This window comes from Rhipicephalus microplus, chromosome 3 (genome assembly GCF_043290135.1).
Source record: "Rhipicephalus microplus isolate Deutch F79 chromosome 3, USDA_Rmic, whole genome shotgun sequence".
Taxonomy (NCBI): domain Eukaryota; kingdom Metazoa; phylum Arthropoda; class Arachnida; order Ixodida; family Ixodidae; genus Rhipicephalus; species Rhipicephalus microplus.
In genome coordinates this window covers 40,234,902-40,252,194 of record NC_134702.1, presented here as the reverse complement: position 1 = coordinate 40,252,194, position 17,293 = coordinate 40,234,902, and the positions used below count along the sequence as shown (strand labels likewise).

At 42.8% G+C, this 17,293-nt stretch overlaps 2 protein-coding genes across 4 annotated transcripts in view; one reads left to right on the top strand and one right to left on the bottom strand.

Moving 5' to 3' along the window:
• Positions 1-1,028: 1,028 nt before the first annotated feature.
• On the bottom strand, positions 1,029-10,031 carry Pex14 (peroxisomal biogenesis factor 14). 2 transcript variants are annotated; one of them, XM_037427370.2, is made up of 9 exons: positions 9,705-10,031; positions 9,532-9,606; positions 9,343-9,427; positions 8,558-8,701; positions 7,575-7,663; positions 6,069-6,242; positions 5,490-5,572; positions 2,410-2,521; positions 1,029-1,303 (listed from the first exon to the last, which is right to left on the bottom strand). In XM_037427370.2, exons 1-9 carry the CDS (start codon positions 9,780-9,782, stop codon positions 1,196-1,198), a joined length of 948 nt encoding a protein of 315 aa, XP_037283267.2. In that variant the 5' UTR covers positions 9,783-10,031; the 3' UTR covers positions 1,029-1,195. The 2 variants fall into 2 exon arrangements, with proteins under 2 accessions (XP_037283267.2, XP_037283258.2); XM_037427361.2 differs by having other exon boundaries at positions 5,490-5,575; positions 9,705-10,030.
• A 100-nt stretch (positions 10,032-10,131) lies between these two features.
• The window catches only part of Drep2 (DNA fragmentation factor-related protein 2), a 30,692-nt gene continuing 23,530 nt past the window's right edge, over positions 10,132-17,293 (top strand). The window contains exons 1-3 of one of the 2 annotated variants that reach the window (XM_075889303.1): positions 10,132-10,487; positions 11,094-11,187; positions 15,347-15,520. In XM_075889303.1, coding sequence (XP_075745418.1) covers positions 10,476-10,487; positions 11,094-11,187; positions 15,347-15,520 — 280 coding nt within the window. In that variant the 5' untranslated portion in view covers positions 10,132-10,475. The remainder of the gene's footprint in view (positions 10,488-11,093; positions 11,188-15,346; positions 15,521-17,293) is intronic. The other variant, XM_037427380.2, reaches the window with a different exon arrangement.

Sequence of the window (17,293 nt, the reverse complement as noted above, 5' to 3'; positions counted from 1 at the left end):
GAAAGCTCATACAGTGTCGCGCTTTTTCACCAAGAGACAGTTTTATTAATGCGCACCAAGCAATATATATGCCATGTAGCATTACTGATATGCTTTCTCAACAAGAGATATATTTCCATTACAACTTCACATAATGAAGATATCAATTTGTGTTTATTTACTACCTGTCTTGAATTTCTTCATAAGTATACGTGGCTGTCAACAGGCTGCAATGTGCTACAATGCAGATACAGCACCCTCAAGTGTAACAGGCAAGGTTTTATGCTTCAATTGACTCAAGAAAAAATGTTACACAAGCGTCTTGAGGAATAGCTATGCAAACTATTCAAACCAAAGGGGAACACTTAGCTTGGACTCATAAATTGTCATCTAAAACTGTACTGCTATTCATTTCACTATAAACTAATTTTTGCAAGACAGAACCGAAGATCAATATTTAACTCCTTAAAAATTTCCCTTAAAATTTGCACCATTACTCAAGGGCAACACCACTAATTTCACAATATTTTTTGTGTAGTCAAGCCGAATTCACTAAATATGTTCCAGGAACTAGCTGTGCTCAATCTTTGGTTCCATTGGAACGCAATGTAGGTTACTTTTACACATTACATTGCTCTGGTTAGTCATCCAGTGCAGAAGTCGCAATGCTGCCACCGAAAGTGCACCGCAAAGAAAAATAGAAAAGGATACAGAAAAAAACTACAGAGGGGAGGAACTCATCGTGTGAAAATGACGTGATCCCTCCCCTTTGGAATATGGCAGATTATGGCATTAAAGAGCCCGTGTTGTAGAAAATGCAGTGTCAGAGTTGCCGGCCTCCGTAGTGAATTGGAAGTGGCATGTTCTTGAGCGAAAAATCCCGATAAATGCCAACAATAAAAAGTTGTGGTTAAAGCTGGAATCAAACCTGACTGAAGCCACAGATACCACCAGCGGCAGAGGTGGCTCACAACGCTCTTCCTTCAATATACCTTGCAAACGAATCGTGACCCGTCACCATGCGTGACAAAGAACAGCAACTACAAATGTCAAAATGTGCTGCCAGTTTTATTCATTGCCGAGAGACGGTGCACATCTCAGCGTCCAATCAACCTGTATGGTGTATATTGATTGAAACCCGTCAATAAACGATTTCTGTATTGGAATGCATAGCCAGATGCACATACTTCCATTGTATAGTGTTAAAACATTATCATCAAGCCAAGCCTGTTGGCCTATTGTGGAGCACCTCTTCTTTTCTCGATTCCATGGGTTCCTCTGCACTTTTTGAACTTTGCTCCTCGCTCTCTTCCGGTTCACTGGACTGTAAAATGAGAGAGGTCAACAGTTCATTGCGTAAGACAAATGATAAGACAGGCAAATGATATTTTAGATAAAAATACTTCCACACCTTAATTGTACACCATGAGTAGCATCAGCTCATCATTCCAGAGGACACACATGTGGTGTTAAGATTTCATTGAAAACCTAATGTCGAATTCTTGCATGTGTTAGCAATTTGGCATAAAAACCGTAGAAAACTAGAGAAACATCTTTTCCCCATCCGAAGCTGCACACTACACATCCAGAATTCGAATAAAGTTTGTCAGTGCAAAAAATATGTTACAATGTAATGATACACAGGAGGTGGACCTGATGTAGATGACCGAGGGATCTCCTACACAATGTAATAACACAAAGACCTCAAACAATGTAAAGGCTTTTAAAGCAGGAGACATAAAAGTCAGTTTGCCCGAAGGGCACAACAGCACTGTTACCTATAGCAAAAGTTCTGTTACACAACTACCAAAGTAGTGTGTGCAATTTTGACAATCGCACAAACTGCAGTACACATTTGCTTATGAGCTAAATTAACAAGGATGGTGCACATTCAGTGGTGATTGTGAAACGCATATCACTCTAGGGCAGCAAAGATTCGCTGTCGCAAATATGGCAGGGAGCAGAACAAAACAAACGCCTTGTGTTGTCTATTTTCTTTAACGCATCTTCGAAACTGCTGTCCTGACGTACGTCATGTCCTGCTATGTTCTCACATTACATTGTCAGAGTATTGCGAGTCATATAAACACACACTTCAAGTGTGCATACGACATAAAGCACAAATTATCGAGAAAAAATATAAGCAAAGAATTAAAGCAACTACGAGAATGCACCTGAACTTGTGGCACCAACCAGGTGACTAGCATTGGCTACAACTGATACACAATCGCCATGCATTGAGAAATTCGTAAACAGGGAATATGTGCTGGAGCCAACACTTCAACAAGTGAACTCTTCTTTTTCAAGCCTCGAAAAAGACATGCCCACTTGTCGAAATGTCAGCTCCAACACACACCACCTGTTTACAAATTTCTCATCGCAACCTTCCACCTTCCCCTTTCTGTCTTTTGTTGCCACACTGTCACTCACCTCAAAAACAGTACCGTTTTCTTCTGCCTTCTCAGCACCGTTGCTGGAGAGTTGCCAGGTGGGAATGCTAGGCACAGAGGGAGTCAGTTTTGGCGCTCTCGGGAATTGATTCCTGTAAATTGGACGTGACGGAAGGGGACAAAAGAACGAGAAAAGCCTCTTCAAGAGACGTTCCCCCAAGCAATACTCAAGCAGGCAGTACATACCTAAAAATACTAGATGCATCAGGTCACTCACGATTAGGAAGCACATTCTCTCAAAACATTCATGTGTCCGTTTCCCTGGTTAGAAAATGTTGATCCTGACACTCATGATTCCCTCGCACAATTTTAAATTAAATACAACTGTAACACAAGCATGTTGTAGCACAATGCACATTATCTGCATGTTCTTGGGTCATTTCTGTGAAAGGACGGTGATGAGAGGTCGCCAGGTGAAGCGCCTTTCATATTTAAAAGCAATGTGCACCTCCTGCATCAACCACTGCAACGAAAACTTTTGATCATGAAGTCCTATCTAGCTCCAGAATCAACTTCATTTAGTGTAAATCGAGCGCGTCTTCCCTGTTGGCACCTCGTTTCCCAGCTAGCGCTTGTGCTGGCCCTGCGTGGATCGAGCACACCTCTGTGATCGGTGACATGGCTACGCCACCAGGCATTTTTTTGCCTGGTGCAAGAAGCCATGCGCTGATGTTCCCTGCGCGGGGACATGTGTCTGAATATGTGCGGATAATGCTCGCCACATGTGCTGCTAGCGCACATCACTGCGCTTGGCCTATCCTTTCTGGCCGCCAGTGACAACTCCCTCTCACATGAGCTGTCTTCTGTCTGGTGCTGGCTCACCATGTGAGATACTCACAGGCCTGCACGAGAGGTTGACATGCTGCTCTAGCAGGGGCTTCTCATTCGTGCACTTGAATGCTACTTTTCGTGTAATAGTCTTGGCACCGCCAGTAAGCATGCACTTAATCGGTCTTGTGGAGTTTGCTTGTCGAACTGCAAGGCCGTGATTGCCGCACTGTGTTGTATCTTGGTTTAATAAACCCCTGTGAATATGATCTGCCTCAAGCACCTTTTCTGCACTGCATCGAAAAGTTGACAGATCTGGCCACAGCATCTTCATGCACTACTGTGGAGGAGAACGTGACATCCTTCCCAGTCTCACACGTACGGTGCCCGGTCAAGCTCACAGGGTAAGCCACTAGCAAACCTATCTCCACACATTAAATCTAAAAATTTGTTTAGGCACACATATTTCTAGCATTTTATGTATGACGACTATTTTTCATTGGTTTTACTATAGGTTATATGATATTCATTATGTCAGTGTTATGCCGAGAATTGAAAATAACGAAGCTTGGCAAGATTCTGCCCAAAGTCTGATCCTATGAGGAGCCGCCACACAAGAATCAAGGCTTCACCAATAGTCCTTTCATATTCACGTTTTAATTATTGGTTCGCCTCCATAACAGCAACCTACCTGTAATTTTGGTAGAGTAATCTACCACTCTAGCTTAACCTGACATTTATATTTGCTGTCTCAGCCTTTTATCTGTACAATACAAAAGCTCCAGCATCAAGTTACACAACGTCCACGAAATGCCAAGGGCACATTCAGATATAAAAGGTCTAGGAGAATTCGAGTACCATGAGACACGAACAGCACGCTAGGTAACCAGGGCAATCACAAGCCTGTGAAGCAAAAGCATCATTGGCTCACAATAAAGGTATCTGCCCCATCACCACAGTTCCCGCAACAAGCAAACGTGCAGTTGCACGCTTACATTACCTAGAACACAGTGACTGGAAGTAAGCAATGCAAAGCATTAAGGAACGAGACGACACAACCGGTGCTATCAATGATCTTTGTTGGGAGTTCTATATCCCTGCCACGAGAAGTTTGTTACTTCTCCTTCACAGTCCTTTAAGCTTTTCTCAAAACGCTATCTGTCCATGCTCTCACATAGGTGCCAAGAATGGAAATGTTCTTTGCACCTATGAGCCAAGCTGGAAATATGTCCTATGCATTTCCAGCTAAGCCATATTAGCGATGAGCTGTGTGTCTTGCAGCTCTGAAAAACATGCCCAGGTTTCTCTACTTCAATTTCCATACGCTCGAAGAAAAATTTTCAAAGAAGGCTCGCAGTTGTTGCATTATAAGGAGGTTACACATAGCATCGAGGGCGAGGTCACATTGCTCTTACAGTTGTCGCACTAATAATTTCTTTTTGCATTTCGCCACAGCAGACTTGTCAATGGGCAGTTGCAAAGAGAAGGCCGAAACCTTTTATGAACAACCTAGCTGCTTCCACAGTAATAAACATGAAACCAAAACAAGCACACTGCCTTTCTGCCAAGGAGGCCTCTGAAGATGAACGCACGCATTGTTGCCTGTTTTCATCATCAACCCTTTTTTTTCCTCTTGTTCCTCCCCTTCTCCACAGAGTAGCAAGCCAGAAGACTTAACCATCAGGTATGCCTCTGCTTTTCCCCAGATAAATTGTCTTTCACTCTCACTGTGGCACTGGCCTTAGCTGAAAGACATTTGATTCACAGGTATAATGGATTATGTCAAGTTTCTTTTAAAAATTTGACACCGAGTCGGAGTGTGAATAAAGATTCATAGCAGGTGCCTTGTCCATCACAACGTGACGTTGTGTCCAAAAACACTGCCCTTCATTATCCTTATGTTCCCAGAGCAAGCATAGCAGGCCAACCAATGCTGCACCAAAGCTTACTCTAGGCCTTTGCCCAAAGACAAGTTTGTCTCATCGGCAGCACACCCGCATTTCTCTTAGGGCAGATAGATGTAGGAACGTCAGAGTTAGCAGGTTCCACAGGTGTTCAGGAGTTGCGCCACTCTCATTCCAGCATGCAACAGGTCATGTGAAATCACAAGCAACAATGTCGCATGACAATTCACAGAACTCCACACAGGATTTCAATTGCAAGACTCCCTCGAAGAATGCAGGCCAGCTTCCACTAGCAGCAAATTGCAGCGCAAAGCCCTGACCAGCCAAAGCTAGGTCAAACAGCAGCCAGTAAGCCCCTCAATGCACGCCTGCTGCCTTCGGCACCCACCTGCTCAGCAGCAAAGCCTTGACTGACGAGACCTCAGATTTGAGCTCCGAGATGGTACGATCCTGTTTCGCAGAGTCCAGGGCCTCCTGAGACAATTTCGGGGCAGCGTCTTAATGCGCAGCGAGTTTGTAACCGCTTTTACAAGTCTAGTGTGCTGTCAGTGGATGTAAAGAAAACGCTTATTTATAGTTGGCTGTCAGTGTATCTTATCATTCAGTGTACTAATTAAAACATGATCCTGCCACGTATGCATTAGTGATGTTCTATAATGCACAGAGGACAAGCAGCACAAATGTCGTCAGTGAGTGTGGACTGTGCATTATGCATACCCAAATCTCCCCACATACTGCGATTAGGACAAGTACTGCTGACAACGCATTTATAGCTTTCTCTAAGTCAGCATCACACATGATTACCGATCTTCCTTCACAATTATTTTTTTGCTAGAGCTGGTTGACAATAATGCCAGAAAATCAGCTGCCATACGGTTGCCCCGGCAAGTCTGATACAAAAAGCTATTGTGTCTGTGCTGCTTGAGGTTGGTTTAACAAAATGAAATTTCATTCAAGTTCAACTTACAGCTGGCTTACAGAGCCTCCTGTCTTCAGCAACCGCCGACTCGAGAGATGCAACTGCCTCCCTCAGTTGCTGGATGGCTTCCGTGAGGGCACTGATTTGTTCCTGGACTTGAGAGAGCCGGTCCGGTTTGGATCTTGGACCATCCCAGCCTCTCAGGTATGGCTCTATATACCTCTGTAGCAGGAAAGACAATGCTTTTTACGTCAACTCCACATTTTCTTTGACATATGAATAATGTGATGAAAGCATTATGGTAGTGATAAGGTACTGTAATACATAATAGCCAAAACGTATGTACTATTACTATACTTGGGTACAAGTTAATAAAGAAGCGACTTTTCCCCGTCATAGGACTCCCCTCCAGCCAATGGCATTTCCGTGCCATTGTGACATTGCAGCCGACCACCTTCACACAACGATTACAAGATCAATTAAAAAGCCTGTCCTTCTGCAGTAAAGGACTTCAACCAAAATGGCCGCTTTCGCTGTTGGCAACAATCCATCAGCACAAGCTGACTTTAGCGCTGTTCATCCTCATTTGAATTCCACAAACAGTCTTGTTTGTGTGTTGTGTGCAGTGTTCAGTAATGACGATTGCCCCATAGCGTTTCGTTTTCTGCACAAGCGCTCAGAGGCGCCTGGAAACAGTCGCAGATATTTGCGTCACTAGTCGGTGCTCCAATACCATGAGTGATACAAAGCAGCCATCGTCATCCTCTGTGGGTGTTTGGTCTTGTGCATGAACATGCGCATGTCTTCCACATGTTCTGCCATTTCGTCCCTCCTGCATCTATGGTATCTGTTGCTTCACCAACTGTTGTCGGATCAATAAGTGCGACAGATGGCGATAACTGCTTGTTTATTTCTCATTGATTACTCCACTAAGTTTTCAATATTATGGTTGTGCACAGAGCCGACTTTAAAGAGTGGTTCCTACTTATTGCACCCAAAAAAGCGATGGGAATCTCTCGTAAACTCTTTCACATGATGTATTTCAATGGTGATATACAAAATTAAACTAAAGTTTCAAATTAGCTCAAAATGAAGGCTTGCAGAGGAACTACCTTGCAGCATGAACGCACTCATAGAAGCTTGGGTCCAAGTGCTGTCTGTACACGCAAAGCAGTCGGCTGTGACGTCATGATGACACGGCGACGCCTTAGGCTGGAGGGGGGAACCTTTGACAGCGAATAGCTGCTTTTGGTATTGAAATTGCAGTACCGTAAGATTACAGCAATGTCAAGCAGTGAGCTAAATGTAGGTGCATGTTGAACACAGTGATAAGTTACTGAACAAAATGTATACAACTGTATTGCTTGTAAAAAGAAATATGACAGCCTGTCTTACATAAAAAGTGAAGCATAGGAGGTGCTAATGCAATATAAAACAATGCAAGTAATGTAAATGTAATACCAGTTTCAAGAACATAGTACACAATTCACATAGCCAGCGTCGGAGCACAAGCTCAGAATTGAGACAAAAAACATTTAAAAGATAGTTAGTTACCTTGTACACGTAGTAAGCGCCATAGGAGGCAACCCCGATTATCACGATTGAAGAAGATACGTGGCTCAGGTGGGACCAGATTGAGTATTCTGAAATCAGAAGCATCAATAATCCCTTCAGGTATGTATGTAAAGTGTAAGGTTACTAACACATTGAACTTCTCACTGAGAAGGTAGCAAAATGTATCCAGATAAGGCCATTGCATCACCCTCATATATCAAGTCACACACGTACGTGCCAAGTCATGCTACCAAACCATGGTGGGTCCTGCCCCTCTCGGTGCTCTCTGAAACAAACTGCGATGGGGTGCCACAAAAATGACTCGGTACGGCTGACCTTCGTGCACACGAGCAAACAAGGTTTTCAGCTGTGATATGTGGGTTGTCAGCTCCTTATTGCAACACAAAACTGCGGCCACCATGATCTGAAATCAAACATGCATCCTTGAGATCAGCAGCTGTACACCTTAGCTACTAGGCTAGAAGAACGGGGAGCAAAAGTTTATAGTCTGCACAAGTGCATGCCAAGTATCCCCTCTACAAAATTTTCTGTCCATTAGCTGCTGCTATGAGCAGCACTTTGGTAGAAATGTGTTAGCATTGTGAAGATCACAGACGGAGCCCATAGCCTCACGTGAAGTACTAGCAAACCTTGGGTCATTATGAATATATTACTGCTATACAAGCTTCTCCACCAAGCAGCTCAAATTTCATTTCCCAAAAGTTCTATGCATTGTGACATTACGATTCAGAATATTGTTGTATAGCTGCTGCTGGACATCATGACATTCGAGCACTTGCTCCAATGCTATTCGCCCACTATGCCACTACAGCAGGCAGTAACGTTGCAGACAGCTGAACGAGTCCGAGCTAATTTCAGAACATTGTGTTGCTCAGCACCCGCACAACCAGCTTCCACACCTTTACCTACAGTGCTCAGTTGTGTCCTATGCAGCAAAGGAAAACAGGTAAACAATGCATCACCTGGCTGTAACAAATGAGGCGGGGGAGGCGGTGGTAGCTGGGGTGGCAACGTAGGGTAGGGCACCAGTCCATGCTGGGCTACAGTGTCTGTTTTCCCAATCCTTGCTCTTTCTATGGCCTCATCGATTTCCTCGGCAGTCAGACCTGCATGCCCAACGCGTCAAAAAACACTTGGTTGAAAAAAAAAAGGTTGCTTTGCCAGCTGGATTGTTGAACCTTACCAGTTTCAAACATTTATGGTTCTATATTTAAGTTGCAAGGCATTATAATTGAGCTTGAAGTTGATGAACATCTAGCTGAAATATGGCCATATTTCAGCCAGGAATTGACAAAGTTTTAGCTGAATATTCATTCAATTTGAGCTGAATTATCTAAGCATAAGTCTTTCATGTCTGACGCGGTAATCCAGCTAGGAATGGAACATTTTTTTTATTAAATGTTCTGTCTTGATAGGCTTGAACGTATGCATGTAATATATATTTAAAACACAGCCTCATGATAATACGCACCCACCGTGCAAGATATTGTTGTGTTTTTATGATTAAAAATTGAATTAGTGAAGGAAGACGGTGAACACCTACACGTGTAATCATAACACCAAGACCAACCAAAGACTGATATTGTTTTTGTTCAATGTATTTTTGAGATAGACAAATGCTAAAGCACTGCGATACTTGTGTAATGTACGCGGCTCCGTAAAAAAAGGTCCACAGCAATCGATAGCATTTTAGTATCAAGCACTCCGATGCGAGTGTTCTCAAAAAGGTTATCAAATCAGCGCGCACCTTTTTTGAGCAAGAAGGCTCGTTTCTGCGAAAGCGGACTGCCTTGAACGCGCGGGTTCTCAAGGAAGTTCACGGCAGTGGCGACCTGCGAGAAGCGGAATAAAAATTAAAAAGAAAAAAGCAGAGAGAGGACATGTAGTCGTCGATTACGCTGTGAAATGCAAACAATTGGGCGATCATGCCACTCACAAGGTTCTCCCTCGGTATTTGAGGAACCGTTGTTGTGACTTCACTTTTGTTGTCGGCAGCAGGGCACGTTGCGTCCTGCAAAAGGGACAGAAAGACGGACGTGACGCGCCATAGTCAAATCATGCGAGAACGCAATAAGGGACGGGTCAGCCGCTACGTGAAATGGCTCTCACGGTAGATGATGGAATGCCGCTGTTCACAACTCCGTTGCCAGCTGGAGGTGTGTCGATCGACGGATCCGAATCTGCCATTTCAACTCGAGGGTCGAAAGCAGTTGAATCAAATACTCCTGCTGCACCTTGGAAGCAAATAAGAACCGTCGGTCCTCGCTCGGTGCGTTGGCGACGGCGAGGCAGATTTCCTACACCCTTATCACTGAGTACACATGTTGAAAGCGAAGCAAGCGTACACACGCAAGACACTTTGCAAAAATCCACGCCACACGAAGCTGTCGAACGCCGACCGCCGCACTACGATCACACACACCAACCACTACGGTAAAAAAATATATAACTAAAGAAGCGAAAACCAGGAAAAAAAGCAACACGCATGCGGGAATCGGTCCGCGACTGCCGTGCCTCCTACACGGACGGATACAGCGGCGATTTTTTTACGCTTTGGAGAAAAATCGTTTAATCGAAGTCGTGATGGAATTTCGTAATAAAAATCCACTCTTCACTCGAGCTTACAGGGCGACAACACCGCGGTTTAGGGAGCAGTGAAAAAATAAAGAGGCGAAACAATAACTCCAGAAACGAAACAAAAACAGTGCAGCCCCGGCAGGTCAAAGCAAACAAGCCAAGCGAGGCGGATGGTGTGGGAGTCAAAGGGCTGCTGCTACTGTGAATCTTTTTGGCTGGAATATCCACCGCGAAATGGCGAGGGATCAGTGGGAGGCGGGCAAACCTTGCGGCTGGAATTAGCCCACCGGCTAGTCGACTAGAATGACTACAGAGGTGAGTTGACCCGGTTTCTCGCTAGTGCGGCTACGGGAAGGCGCCAAGGGGGAAGCAGCACAAAATAAGACCTCTCTCGACAGATGTCAAACGGGACCACGTTAGGCTTCGTCCGTCCACTTTATTGTCGAAATAGAGGAATTGGGAAAGCCTCTAGTGCCTATCCCGCAACTGACCCAGCTCGCAGGACGTAGGGATGGGCCACGCGAAGTGGTCGATGAACGCTGGGGCCGCCCGATCCCAGTTGTCCTAGTTTGCCCTCTGGAGCCCACCTCTGCTTTTGATGCGCGGTGCAACCGGCGTTAGAACGGCCGATAGTCTTGAATTTTCGGGCTTTGTTCAGCTCGAATCGCAGCTGCGCTCTCGTTAAGAGTGACACGCGCACTAGCGATGCTTCAGCGAGATCCGAGGCGTCTGATGAAACGAACCGTACCCTCGTGTCCGCAGTCGTGACGCATAGTAACGTACAGTGAGCAAAAGCGCCTGGACAAAATTTCAGCGTTGCTGCGGTAAAATCGCAGCGTCTCTAACGATTGATCACTGCCAGGATTGTGATGTGGTGCAAAAGCATTTAACCTGGCCCACTCCGTTTGCGTTCAATTGCAGGATTTGGCAGGTAAACCGCACAAAGTGTGGAGCTGTGACAGACTAACCAGAAAGTGTGTCGTCGCATCGTCTCTGGATGAACTTCGAACGAAAGGTTAGTTTTGCGGGTTTTCTATTGTTGGGTACAGTTAATGTAAGTGTTCTTGCATTGTTTTGTGTGATCACATTCGTGCTACTTAATTTTTTTATCTTGTGTGGGGCGATGTTGCGCAGGAGTCCGAACGGTAGTTTCGCTATATGCTAGTACCACGGCCGCTGTGGCTAGTACCCTCCAGTTTCTCGCTGTGTTTTGTTATATTCTGTACAGATGAAGCGTGCGGCAAGTCACTTAAGCCAATTTCATTGCTGGTGGAACCGTAGAAATTTGCATAATCTAATTCGCAATAACTTGATCAAGGCAGCCAAGTTGCTTCCATTGACACCAAACATAAAATCCTTAAGTAGATATATACGGAAGAAGAACAAAGCCTCGTCTTAGGCAATCTGTATTGCAGATTTAAATTATCCACATAGATTTTGTGTCCATTTCAAGTATTCCTACCCATGCGATTGTCATAGATTTTAGCAACCACCACAATCCGTCACTTAAAGAGTCACTACCGTATTTAATTTTGTGGTCCTCCTTGTAAGGTGATTTTTTGTCATCATTTAATTGCATGTGAATTCTAAATTGTCAGTTTTTATTAAATTATGGTAACATCAGTAGAAGCATACACTTTCATATGCATCGGGTGGCTGTCACTTATTATTGTATGTCTTGTACATGCCATTTCAGAATAATCTGCTATTATTTAATGACAATGTGTTGGGAGCTGTATATAAGTGCACATTCCTATTTTTCCCTCTTTAATTTGGCGATTGCATGTTGCCTTAACTCGGAAGTCATGCACCTAGCAACAATACCCTACAGCAGGGATCTCAAGCGCACAGACGCACGCAGCCCGCAAATCTTGCGCTTGCGAGCCGTATCCGGCACATGAGTGCCTCGCATTTCTTTTTTTTATTATCAAGTATGCTTGTGAGCTACCCAGACATGGCTGGTCTAAAACATAGTGTTCCTGAGGCACCTCTTATGGTCACCACGTGTCGAAACATGACCGAGAAATTAAAACTGTACTTCAGAATCGTCTTTCGTAATTTAGTCTTTTCACGAATTGATCCTTGCCCCAAATCTCCTTAAGAAATGACCCATCTATGAAATATGGGAAAGCTTTTCTTTCGAATGGTTAGGTTTGCTGACAATTGATACAAACTACTACATCCCCCTTCTTCCCCGCTTTTACCTTCATCTGTATCCCTGCTCCTATGGGATTAAATTGCATCACTGCGGCCTGCTGGCTGATTTAAGTTTGAGACCTTACCTTACAGAGTTCGAAATTCGTGAAAAGTATGAATTGCTGCTTAGTTAGAAAATCCCTACATCCCCTAAATTAAAGCTTCAGCCTGTGGTAACTTTTATGATTTGCACACTTTCTTTGATTTTGACCGGTCAGTGGAGTACACCTTCGCGTTTGCGTGATGGCCATTGTTGCCTGGCATAGGTTAGTGAGACACTAAAGCTTTTTTCCTCGTATTAGTAGATTACTCTTTTACACTACCAAAAACACCATGCTTGCTGCAAAAACATGCTTTGTAGGTTGGAAGATGTGCAAAATGAAAAGGGGGGAGGGGGCACTTCTCCGATGAAATTCCTGCGCCAATTGTCGTGATTTATTTATTTATTTAGAATACTGCTAGTCTCTTTCTGAGACCATGGAAGGTACGTGGGCATACAAGTTTGACATGCAGGTACAAAAAAAAAAAAAAAGCTGGTAGCAAACACGAATTCAGTGTTGTCATCAAAAACTATGCAATGTAAGTTGGGAATAATAATTGTCTATGTCATAAGTCTTGATGGCCTTTGCTAGGGCCTATGGTAAAAATGAAGTACATTGTCTTCTGAAGGAGCCATTGTCTTCTGAAGGAACCAACCTTACGAAAAAAAAAAGCACTTCGAAATCTATGACATCACCATAGAAAATTTTTACGGAAAGCCAAATTTTCGGCATTGGTTTTCCTCTCTCTCAATACAAGACTAGAAATTTCAAAGTATCATGTATCCGTCTAAAATAATTAAATGTTTTAAAGCAAAGTGATTCATGTTTGAGCCCTTTAACTGCGCATTGTTTTTGCAATGACAGACTTTTTAGACGTGAGGTGGGTTGTTTTTCAACATACATCAAATTCAGATTATATGAATCGTTTGCCGGACTCGAGCTGAAAAACTGGATTGCATACCGTTCCAGAATTTGGGTGCAGGAATGAATCGAGTTCCAGAAATTGCTGCTGTACTTTGCAAATACCCGTTGTATTAACTTTGGGTCAGGAGGAAAATCAGCTACAGCTAACATTTTAACAGTGACTTGTGTTTCTTGGGGCCCTTGTGACTTTTTTATCCAGTGTGTCTATTGGCATGTTGCTTTAATTTATGATTTTGCAAGGAACAAGAAAAAAGGAGTCATTTGGAATATCTCCTAAATAGTGTTTTGTATAAATTTGGCCTCTGTATTCAATCTATAAATCCCAATTTATTGAAAAAAAAGCAATTATTATAAACTACCTAGACCGTTAGCCTACATTAGCTAGTGGTCGGTGCTTGACAAGTGTTTTAGGCAAGAACAAATTAAAAATTATAAGATTCTAGTCAGACACAGTAGACATCACAGCATAATCAGGATTGGTATATCACTGTTCTTATGTGATAAATGACTTAGCATGCTATGAGGCAATTATTCTGAAGCAGGCATGACAAAAAAAAAACATCAAAGAGTGTTCAAAACAAAATCAGTGATGTTCCTTAACAAAATGTGTGGGGTTGATCATCTCATGGCAGACAAACTCTTAATTTTCCTGAAATACTGCTTCCCCACATTACATACACTCACAAGCCCTTTGCGCAAAAAAAAAAAAATTGCTCAGGCAATGCACGAATTTGACAGTTTACAGTATTGTGACTACATCGCTTACAGTCAAGGGCTATCTTTCTGTTCATGAACAGACGTCCCTGTGTATAAGATTATACTTTTATGCTGTGTAGCTATGTTCAGTCCACATAGGTACATCGTTTTAAGCATGTCAGCGGTTTCGAATGTGGCCACAGTGTCTGCCTGCCCAGAAATGGTGGTGTTGATTCCTGCTAAATTTCTCGTAGACCAAGTTACTTTGGAACGACAAGCCCCATAAACCAAACCAAGCTGTTTCATACATATAAAGTAATTACACTCTTGCCACTTGCATTTGCAACATAAAAAAATTGTGCACGATAAGTGTGTAAGGGACATATACATGTGATATAAATTTCAATGTAGCATTAGCTACACATCTTTCACTTTTCTGGGAGCAAGATATGAGCCGATTATTACCTGAGTGTGCATTGAAGTACTGTAGATCTGAAGTCTTGTTGCGGAGTGACACAGTTATGGGACTAGTGATCACAGTGCACACTGCTTGCACATGGAGCGGAAACATGCTACCTCGTAATTATATAAAGTACCAATGCCCCACAAAGTTCTACAACACCGTTTCTCACAGAGCATTTTCTGGTCCGTGTCAAACGAAGTTCTATATAATCGAACCTTGGGGGCGTATCTGGTCTGAAGGGGATTTCTAGAAAGTTCTTCATATAAAGAATTCTATATATAAATATCCTATTCATAAAAATATATTCAAGTAGCCTTAACAACCGTCCGATATCCTCAATAATTCATTATGTGTGTGTTCGATATATGCGGGGTCACTGTAGATTTGCTGAAGAGCTCGGTTTATTCACAAAGCCTTTCAATAGTGATTCTTGGGGGGGTATTAGCGTAGTAATACAACCGTTTTTGCAGAAGACGTACCATCCTTATAAAGAAGTTCACCTATATGTGTTTTTCAGGTTTAATGCTAGCAGGCTAATACTAGAATTCCTTGGTGTGTTTCACAGATAACATTGCAGCAAGAAGCTGCACTTATATTCTGAAGCGTTTTACTGAGGTGCCAAGAGCACAGCAGCGTTTCTTAGCATAGCAAGAAACTAGCGTTGTGCAACACAGCTCCCCTTAAAATCGTGCGGTTACACGACTTTCTCTGGCGTGCAGTAACACCGGTAACAACAGTGCATCTAAGTCGCACGTCAATTGCACCATGCGTTTTCAGCCTAACCTATTGAGGACAGCACTGTTTTTTGGAGTAGAGTTCCCCCATTTCAAAGGCCTTGTTCCGATGCTTTCTAGGAGCTGCCAAGTTAGGATACAACAACCCGTTTGACTTGAAGGTCGTGCTCGAAGAAGATGGCACCGAAGTGGAAGATGAAAACTATTTCCAGCGAGCGGAGAGGGACACGGTATTCCTAATGCTACAGCCAAATGAAAAATGGCTACCACCCGGAGTAGAGGCCCTAAGGGCAGGTGAGCATCTCGAGTTACAGAGAGGGAATGCTTTTCTTTTAATTTGTCACGTTTAGTGGATGGAAACTTTGCTGACAGCTGGCATCATTTGTTTGAAAGCGCATTGGTTTATTTGGTTCTCTCCGCATAAAAGCTTCTGCGGAGCCGGTCACATGACTGTCAAGCACTCTACAAACAGTTGCGCACTTTGGATAATTGTAATCTATGGAGTTCACTTTCCATTTTTAACTAGGCATTTCATTTTCTATTATTCTATTTACCAGTGATTCATTCTTTCAAGCGATTTATAATTAATGCACAGGGAATGCTGCTGGAGCTTGCGTTTCGATAGAGACAGCTCCCCTCTTTGAAACGTTGGCTCCGGCGATGTTTCCTGTTCAATGATCTTTCGTCGTTTCCAGCCCCCATCACCCATGGAGTTGTCTTTCAGCAATAGCGATTGTATCTTTGAAAGATACAACCATGGAAGGGTGTTTTAGAGAACAAATGGCTTCGATATGCCAGCCACTTTTATGGTTCACTGAGGACTCTGGTTGTAGTTGTTGCATATATTCACGTGATACAAAAATGTATTTAGGAGATTTTTAAAACTACAGCACACATGAAAACAGAGAATGACTAGAATAGTCAATAGTGTGAAATCTTGTTGTTAGGTTTTCTGCATGGTAACAAAACAAAAGAAAACAAAGCAAAGCAAGAAAAGAAGATATCTGAACACAGCACAAAATGCAAGCATGCATGCAAACGTTTGGTTTTCAAACTGCTTTGTTTATATCCTGGTTTCTAGCTCAACGATTGTTTAAATGCAGCATTTATTGCACACTTTGCTCTTTATGCTTTCCTCATGTTCAGCGCTCATCTCTTCTTGTTATCATACCATAATGTGCAATATTACCTGTATGATTTGACACGGCATCGTATTGAATTTGATGCCTTAGCTGAAGCTCTTTTACGATAGTCACTTTTTCTTAATCTGCAATGCTAGTTCTTATTGATGAGCAGTGCCACTTTCCTCAAGTTTATTGTTTATCCTAAAAAGCAAATAGCTGTTCATCGACAGGGTAGTTCAAAGCGCTTGTCTAACATGAGTGCAGGTCATTGTGCTTCAAGTCGTTGTGCATGTAAGGTAAAAATAACCCCCCGAAAATTGAAATCGCTGGAATGGGGGCCTTGTAACTTCTTAGATTTCATGTTTGGGTTCCTTTCTGCGTGTGGTCATGTTTATCTGGCTGCGCTGTAGTTTATGAACGGTTATTGACCTACCTATGTCTGCTTGCCGAGAATGACCAGAGGTGTTTGTTTGGTTGAAAAAACTTTAGTTTGCTTTCTGTGTTCTGTTCAGCATTCATCTTGTTTTCGCACTCATTTTGGAAAGAAATGTGAACTACTTGTTCATGTGTTTACATCTTATATCACCCTTTTTGTTGTAATTTTTCCACAAATAAATGGCTTGTCTACAGTGCACAGTATTTCCTCCATTTCAAAACTTGTACATAATTTTACGATTTCTTTGTCATAATTCTTTGCCCATATTTTGTGTAGGCACATCTTATTTATTTATTTAAACCCTTTTTTCTTTGTATGACCTTGTTTCGATATGTTGCTTTGTAGTTAACTTTTGTACTCATGCCAATAAAGTTCTCCCTTGCCTTTCCTTTGTTCTTGTTTTCTAAACACATACGCCTGTGTAATGGCCATCCAGAAAGCATGTCATGATGAAAGGTTTCTTCTAGAAACAGGAAAATGAAGGCAATAACCGGCAAGCCGTTATTC